The sequence below is a fragment of the Lipophrys pholis genome (assembly GCF_963383615.2).
Source record: "Lipophrys pholis genome assembly, chromosome: 3".
NCBI classification, from domain to species: Eukaryota; Metazoa; Chordata; class Actinopteri; order Blenniiformes; family Blenniidae; genus Lipophrys; species Lipophrys pholis.
Window position 1 is genome coordinate 18,194,946 of NC_137627.1, and position 8,077 is coordinate 18,203,022.

Genomic DNA, 8,077 nt, shown 5'->3' on the forward strand with positions numbered 1-8,077 from the left:
ACTCCAGTGCTCCGAGAATGCACCAGCGGAGCTCTCCAGAGGTCATGAGTCACTGTATGTTTTCTCTGGACTAAACACATTTTTGATATTTGTGCGTCTGTAATGAGATTAGCTAATTCCTTCTTAGATGTGTAAGTTCACAGATTTGCTCATGAATATTTGTGCACGTGTAGTTCGATTTCTGCAGGCGTAACACAATTTCAACTCTGTTCAGTAGTAATTTCATGTCTTACAGGAGAAGCGCGAGCCTGCAAGTTTAGACTGAGGGTCAAGGGAACCCAAAGTTACTGAGAAATCTGGTCATGGCAAGCAAAGACACATTTCCACATAGGCAAATGGGAAAGAAACACACAAACACCTGTGCGATGTGTTGCTGCTGTAGGAAGTGTCTATGGATGTTGGGATTCCATAGTTCCATTAGTGGTCAAACAGAAACGGTTGAAGTAGAGTACAAGGGCCAACTCAAGCCTGACATTTGATTATTCTGAGCACGTGGTCGTGTTTCAGGTCGCCAAATTCATCGGCTCCCCACCAGGATACGTCGGACACGAGGAAGGCGGGCAGTTGACCAAGCTGTTGAGGGCGTGTCCCAACGCAGTCGTCCTGTTTGATGAAGTTGACAAGGCCCACCCGGACGTTCTCACCATCATGCTGCAGCTCTTTGATGAGGTGCGTCCAACTAATTTACTTTCTGAGTTTCAATACGAAAAAGAAGTGTTCATGCGTTGTCGAGCGCTCATCCACGCCGTTTCCTCTTCCAGGTCGTTTGACAGACGGGAAGGGAAAGACCATCGAATGTAAAGACGCCATCTTCATCATGACGTCGAATGTCGCAAGCGACGAGATCGCAGAGCACGCGATGCAGCTGCGACAGGAAGCTGAGGAGGTCAGCCGCAGAAAGCTGGCCGACAGACTCGGTGAGAGAGAGAGAGAGAGAGAGAGAGAGAGAGAGAGAGAGAGAGAGAGAGAAGAGAGAGAGAGAGAGAGAGAGAGAGAGAGAGAGAGAGAGAGAGAGAGAGAGATGAGAGAGAGAGAAGAGAGAGGAGAGAGAGAGAGAGAGAGAGATGAGAAGAGAGAGAGAGAGAGAGAGAGAGAGAGAGAGAGAGAGAGAGAGAGCGAGAGAGAGAGAGAGAGATGAGAGAGAGAGAGACCCACACACACAGGCAGCATGAGCACAAGAACCATCCTCCAGTTTCAACATACAGATTCACCAAACTGACTGTGGTTACAGTGTGATGTTGTGAATCACATTATTATCACATTGTTATACTAACGGATGTTCGCTTCATTTCTTTTCCACAGACGACGTACAGAAGAGTGGCGACGTCAAAAATCTCCCGGAAATTTAAAGACAACATGATTCGTCCGATCCTGAAGGTAACGTGAAATCTACATGCACACACTCCGACGCGCTGTTGTAGAGCGGGGTCGTCTTTCAGTGGCCACAAGCAGCCGTGATGTGTCGCCATCCAGCCATGTGTCAATGGGCCCGTTCACCACCTGGTATTATAACATGCATATCGCGTGATCTGATCACATGTGGCGAGCCGCTTCCCGGTGTGGTCCAGGACACATCTGACCACAGAAGCTTTGCAGTGTGAATACCATGCATCGCAAATGAGTCCCGGGACGGTGGCGTCACAGGAAAATAGGTAATACCTAAACGTGAGCAGTGTGCGCCGTGGTTGGATAACTCGTATCGCAACTGGGCCATTTATCGGATGTGACTTCATGGTAATAATGAAGTGGTTAGTCCGAAACGTTAACTCCCGGTGTAAAACTGACCCGAAGAGTTCCTGCACCTCGTCATTACCCCACGTCGGCCTACGAGACATTTTCTTTTTTCGATCTCTTCACTTTCCTCAGCTTGGCTGTATATATTTTTTTCCCTGTTCACTGGCAAATGAACTCGGACCCAGGTCGTCACCATCGTTTACCCGTCTGCACAAATGGAGCGAACCATCCGAAGAAGTGAAGAAACACTGCGAGTGTGAAAGTGTCTGTAGCCTCGTTGCCTGGGAGTTGGCAGCTCCCGCTTTACTTTGGTATTAAAGTCCATTTATTTGTCTGGTCTGCTCGTTAAGACGCTTTAATCACCGAAAGGAGGCGGATTTGTTTCACCGCTACGCAATGAAAATAATTCATCAGAATGGAGCAGAATTGAGGAAACGGCCGCTCGTCTCGACTGGCATAAACCGCTGCCCGGGGACAAACTTTTAAACTCTTTCAAACAACTTGTCCGTTGGCTTTGGTTTGATGATAGTTTGAATGATGTGCTGCTTCGTCACTGTTCACTTCACTCTCTATTTCCTCCACAGGCTCATTTCCGGAGGGACGAGTTTCTCGGCCGGATCAATGAGATTGTGTACTTCCTGCCTTTCTGCCACTCGGAGCTGCTGCAGCTGGTCAGCAAAGAGCTCAGCTTCTGGGCCAAAAAGGTACGGCGAGGTGTTCGCTTTATCTGTGTTTCATCTCCCCACTGCTGGGAAAAGTCTCGCTCCAGAGTCTTCAGCTGCCAAAATCCCGTCTCCTCGGTCCTTTCACGGTCTGGAATCTGACATCACGAGCCGTTACATCCCAGGAAGCTGCTGGATTCTTGGTCTCAGTCGATCATCACCGTGTGTGAGGAGAAGGAGGCAGGGAGTGAGTGTTCGGAGGCCATCCCGTCACATCGCCCCGCATTTATAAAACGCTTGTCCCCCAGTGGGACTGCGAGGCGCTCGCCCACTTCATCCTGCAGCCGCTGAGCCGTGCAGAAACACACGCAGATCGATATTGTGTGCCACTGTTACTCACTGTAATGAGATTACAGTGTTTAACATGTGGAGCCTTCATCAATATTTAATTATTAATATTACAGCTGCTGCCCTGACAGCCGGCGTGACAGCAACCCGACTCATTTCTGTTTATCCAGCGTTGCAATGTGGCCGCGCGTCCGTTTTCACGTGCGCGCGTCTCGCAATAACTCGTCCGCGTGTGTACGCGGCGGCGGAAATCTCATTATAACCGAATTCTCCACAAGTCCCTCATTTGTATTTAAGGAATTAAATGTTTAGGACATTATTTCATATCTCTAGTAAAACACAACCTTCTATTTATTGGATGAAGTGTCGACATCTGCAGCTAAATGAGCTCCGCTGATCACTACTATTGACTGGCGTTTGATTAAAACGCATTAAGGGCCTGTTGATTAGCGCTGGCAGACATGCTGCTTGACAGTATTCCCCCCCCCGTGGTAGACCACACTCCAGGTCTCACCCTCCGTTTTCTCTCTTTTTTGTTAACCCAACATGTCCCTCTCTGTCACCAGGCGAAGCAGCGCCATGACATCACCCTTCAGTGGGACCGCCCCGTGCTGGACCTGTTGGCGGGGGGGTACAACATGCATTACGGAGCTCGCTCCATCAAACACGAGGTATTCAGACACTGTATCACATCTAAAGAAAAAAATACTTTTTAAAGTTTTCTATCACCTAATTCATCACTTTCGAGCTTGTCAGTTTATATTTGTAAAGTTCCTTTTTGTTATTGATTAAAAATAAACAGATGAAGCAGAAGAACAAACGTGTAGTGGAAATGTGCGTCTTGTGTGGTTCGACCCCGAACCCAGTGCTGATTTTTCTATTTTCTCACTCTCGTCACTTGCTTTTTTTTTCTAGAAAGTAATCAAATGCTTCTTATATGAATAAATGGTGAAATATTGATTCCTGATTTGTTAATGCAGCCAACAGCAAAACCAAACTGGAAATCTTTTCGCTTTGACTGGCCAATTTTTCCGTTTTTTTGTAATGTTTGTAGAAACGCTTTGCCGAATCTTTAACACAAGTCATGATGTGACTATTCCTGATTTGTTCACATGTTTTAATGTACTTTTTGCGCCCATGCTCCTCACATGCGAGACTTGTTACAGGCACCTATGATAGTACTCTTATAGAGGCAGGCACAGAGAGAGAAAAAAAAAGAATGTGTTTAGGATAAAACTGCCAGTGTGCTTAGATATAAAGTATTCAGTGAAACGCAGCTTTTGTCTTTACATCACCTTGGACTTTGCCGCTGGTCCCGTCAGGTGGAGCGACGGGTCGTCAACCAGTTAGCTGCAGCGTACGAACAGGAGCTGCTCCCCAAAGGCTGCACCCTGCGTCTGTCCGTCCAATCAGAGGACCTGAAGGAGCACAGCGCGCCCAACCTGCGCCTGGAGGTGGTCGGGGAGGACAGGTCCTCCCGAACGCTGGACATCCGCCCGCCGCTCAGCCCCGAACACTAACGGAGGACCGCAACCCGAGGTCGTATTCACTCCCATCGCGTCGCCGTCGCCCAGTGTGAAGACCTCCACTGGTTCGTGATGGGTACTTTCCAATAAAAATACCTCTGATAAACTCGACATCACTGCCTCTATAATTCAGTTCTCACAAGCAGAAGTCACATGCCAACGTTTCCTCGCCGTGACGGTGTGTGTAGATCAGAGCTGAGTCGCAGGCGCTTCGGTCTCCAGAAGATCCAGCAACTTCACGACCATCAGCTCTGACATCATCAGTGAACTGAAGCCATTGTAGTGGATCTGTAGAGTTAAAGCTGTTACACAGTGATTGTCAATGTAATCTTCATAAAGCCACTATATTTAGTATTAATTAAACTAGTTTATTGAAGTGAATGTACTTGAATTTGAAAGATGAATGTCAGATTTGAAGGTGGTTAACGCTTTGCTGTCCTACTCAGTAATTCATTCATTTCAAAGCCATTGATTCTGAAAAAGTTGTTGAGCTTAATTTCATTTAACATATCTATCACTTGTTATATGTAACCATAGATGGAAAAAAAAAGATATATAAAAGTGTTTTCTTAAAGAGACAGTATTTCAATTCAACTAATACTTTGTCCAGTAGTGAATCACTGTCTTCACTCCAGCTCTGGAATTTGTAAAGTTTTGGCACTTTGTTTTTTCTAGTTCACATTTGTTTGTTTAATATTCAATCTGATTGGGATTAGAGCCTGGATTTACAACATTGGACAGGTTGATGCGAGCTTGTTGGCTTGTTTAACTCGGTGCCCAAGTCCAGAGTGCCAGAGTGCGATTTGTGAGGAAACCAACTTGGGAGGAGTATGTCTTATTCTTCTTATATTAAAGTTTCATCTGAACAAAATGGAATATGTGAAATTTGAAACTGACATTTATGTAACATAAACAATAAACCCAGGTTCAAGGGTTTCAAGGCTTCATTTTAAGACTTCCTTCAGCCATTTTTATACTATTGACAGGTCCCAGCAGATGTTCATTAAATCTCTATGTTTTGTGAAAATACATAAAGTCCAGCAATGATCCAGAATTACTACTTAACTTGAATGAAAGTTTGTGCGCCGTCATTTTAGAATACCTTGAGTAACCCCTCCTCGCTGTGCGAGAGTGAATTCAGTTATTTTTACATGACAATTATTTTCTGTCGGGTCTGCTGGAGTCTATCTATTCTCTATCAAGATTTTTTTTTTACCGTTTTAAAAAAAACTTTTAAAGAAAGGTATATGCCTCCTCCCTTCCCCAGCAAATCGCACCCTGACAACACAAATAGCAATGAAAAGACTTTGAGTTTGTCATTTTCTTTTTATTGGTGTGTTGGGTTGAAGCATTTTTCCTGCTATTTTTCTCAGAGAGGACATTGAAGGGGTGTTTAAGGAACGTGAATTGAAAAAAAAAAAAAAGTGACATATATTCAACGAGTAGATTTTTTTTTTGTTTGTGGTGGACTAACTGTGAAAATAGCAAGAAAAACACAACCATTAATAACCAAAGATATCAGATGTGTCTCATTGCACGGATCACCCACGTAGACTCACCAGCAGAGCTGCTTTGATGGAAACATGTAAACATGATTCTCTTATTAATTCCACTCGAGCAACTAATGTGAAAGTGGAGGAATCACGAGCTGAGGTGACCGACGGCTGATAGAAGAGCCTTGTAAATGCTTTGTGTTGGTGCATGTTATCGTCCGTTACGACGCCTGCTGCCGCTGCTCACCGTGTGACGTAAAGAGAAATCTCAAGCCATGAAGGGAAAAAATAAAAAATAAAGATATTCAAAGTGTTGCATCATAGATGTTTGAGTAACGTGTTGACGAGGCGCCAAATGTATTCTAGCGACGTCCCTCATTCTCTTGTCCCAGCGTCTTCCCTGTAAATAAAGTCATCACAACAAAAAAAAGGGAATTCCTCTGTGTTGTTTTTTTGTCAGCCGGCGTTGCACTGTCACTGCTGATGGATTGATGAATGGGCCTGTGTGTGTGTGTGTGTGTGTGTGTGTGTGTGTGTGTGTGTGTGTGTGTGTGTGTGTGTGTGTGTGTGTGTGTGTGTGTGTGTGTGTGTGTGTGTGACCGGCCCCTGGGTGGGACCACAACAACAATAACCCCTGTCCACCCCGTGAAACAACATGACAGAGGAATCTGCCAGGAATTTTCCTCTGTGGTGGTCTGTGTGTGTCGGACACTGGGCGGGAATGCAGCGCGGTGAAACGCCACAGACGCAGAAAGCATCTCTCTCACACACACACACACACACACACACACACAGAAGGAATATCTTCTCCGCAGGGAGGAATTAGCATGCAGGGAAAAGAGTCACCATCTCTGACTGTGCGGCGCCTGGACCCCCCAATGACACAAGCACAGTCTGTTTCAGTCACTTCTACACCAAGTCAAATCTGCTTTTGTGAGGAGGAAGTACTCTGTGTGTTGTAGTGATATCTCAGAATCATTTATTTATATCAGGTTGTTTTTTTTATGCATTTACAGGTTCTTTATCATGAGGATTGTCAGATTGGGTGTTTTTGTCACACTGTTGGTTGGACAGAAACAAATTTTTCAACTTCAGTTTTGTTCCTCAAAAGAAGTACGAGTATGTCCTGAAAATGTTGGCATAAACCCTAAACCCAAACATTACAAAACCTTTTACAAGCAACCTGTTTCTGGCTCTTTGCCAGTCTCTCTTCCGGATATTGTCGGCAAAAGCTTGTGGTTTCTCAGGCTGTGAGTTTTCTGTGTCAATATCATCTCTAATTCTCTGTGTTCTTTCATGTCTGCTCCTCTTAAAAAAAAAAGGTGAGATTTTCATTGGACAAATTAGGAATAGTTACTTTCTTAACATTTACTTTGTAAGAACATCTCACAGAGCACATTTGGCCCACAGGTTGTATGTTTGACACTCTTGTTTTCCCTAACATTAAACATTCAAAGACATTCAAGTTCTAACCTCTTTTTCTTACAATTTCTAAAGGTACTTCACCCCAAAATGTGTATTTTCACTACTCCAGCAGGCCCAACATGCTTTGCACACACTGATACACCAATGGCAGTGGGGAAAATAACCTTACTACATATCTCTTTTTTGATCCTGAGAGCAACCAGCTATGAGTTATTTTGAGCTGTTTCTATCTTACCTTCAAGATATGAAGAGATCTCAAGCCAGAAACACTCATATCGTTCCATCAATTAAACTTTTCTTGTAATATGCACAAAGTTGTGTTATAATGATCTTCATTGTAATTCTTCTTTGCGTGTTTGGAGCTTCTATTCCATCTTCAGCTACACAGACCACATCTTCCTCACAACAGAAATGATCCTAATGGGACTTCCTGGTATAGAAAAGATCAAATTAGATTAATATGGGGAGTACAAGTAAAAAGTTGCCAGAGAATGAATACTAAATGCTGTATGTTGTTGTGGTATTTTTAATTGATGATATTTGCTGGTGATGTCACTCACTTTTACCTACATTTAAACAGGCTTTTATCCACGACTCCTCTCAGTTCGTAGTTACCACACGGATCAGTAAGTCTCAGCTCTGCGGTTGTATTATCTGCAGATTGTGCTATGGATAAGCTGCCAAATACTTGTAATATCATCTGCATAAATCCGAGGAGAGGAAACTGTTGACACCCACAGAAAATCAAGCAACAGGCCGGACGACTTGTATTTTAAACGAGGCTCTTGAAGACGCTGCATCTGGACAGTGGATCAGGTTTGCCTGCGATACCTCGAGGCTTTTCTCATCTCCTATAACCCTCAAACACATCTTCAATTTATGGTTTTAG

The 8,077-nt window shown here is 44.2% G+C and overlaps 1 protein-coding gene across 1 annotated transcript in view; it reads left to right on the top strand.

Moving 5' to 3' along the window:
- The window catches only part of clpb (ClpB family mitochondrial disaggregase), a 35,915-nt gene extending 29,738 nt beyond the window's left edge, over nt 1-6,177 (top strand). Inside the window, 7 exon segments of the mRNA XM_080459413.1 lie at nt 508-673; nt 762-917; nt 1,303-1,328; nt 1,330-1,377; nt 2,319-2,438; nt 3,311-3,415; nt 4,067-6,177. Of these exon segments, the coding sequence (XP_080315539.1) occupies nt 508-673; nt 762-917; nt 1,303-1,328; nt 1,330-1,377; nt 2,319-2,438; nt 3,311-3,415; nt 4,067-4,264 (819 nt within the window). The 3' untranslated portion in view covers nt 4,265-6,177.
- Nucleotides 6,178-8,077: the final 1,900 nt, after the last annotated feature.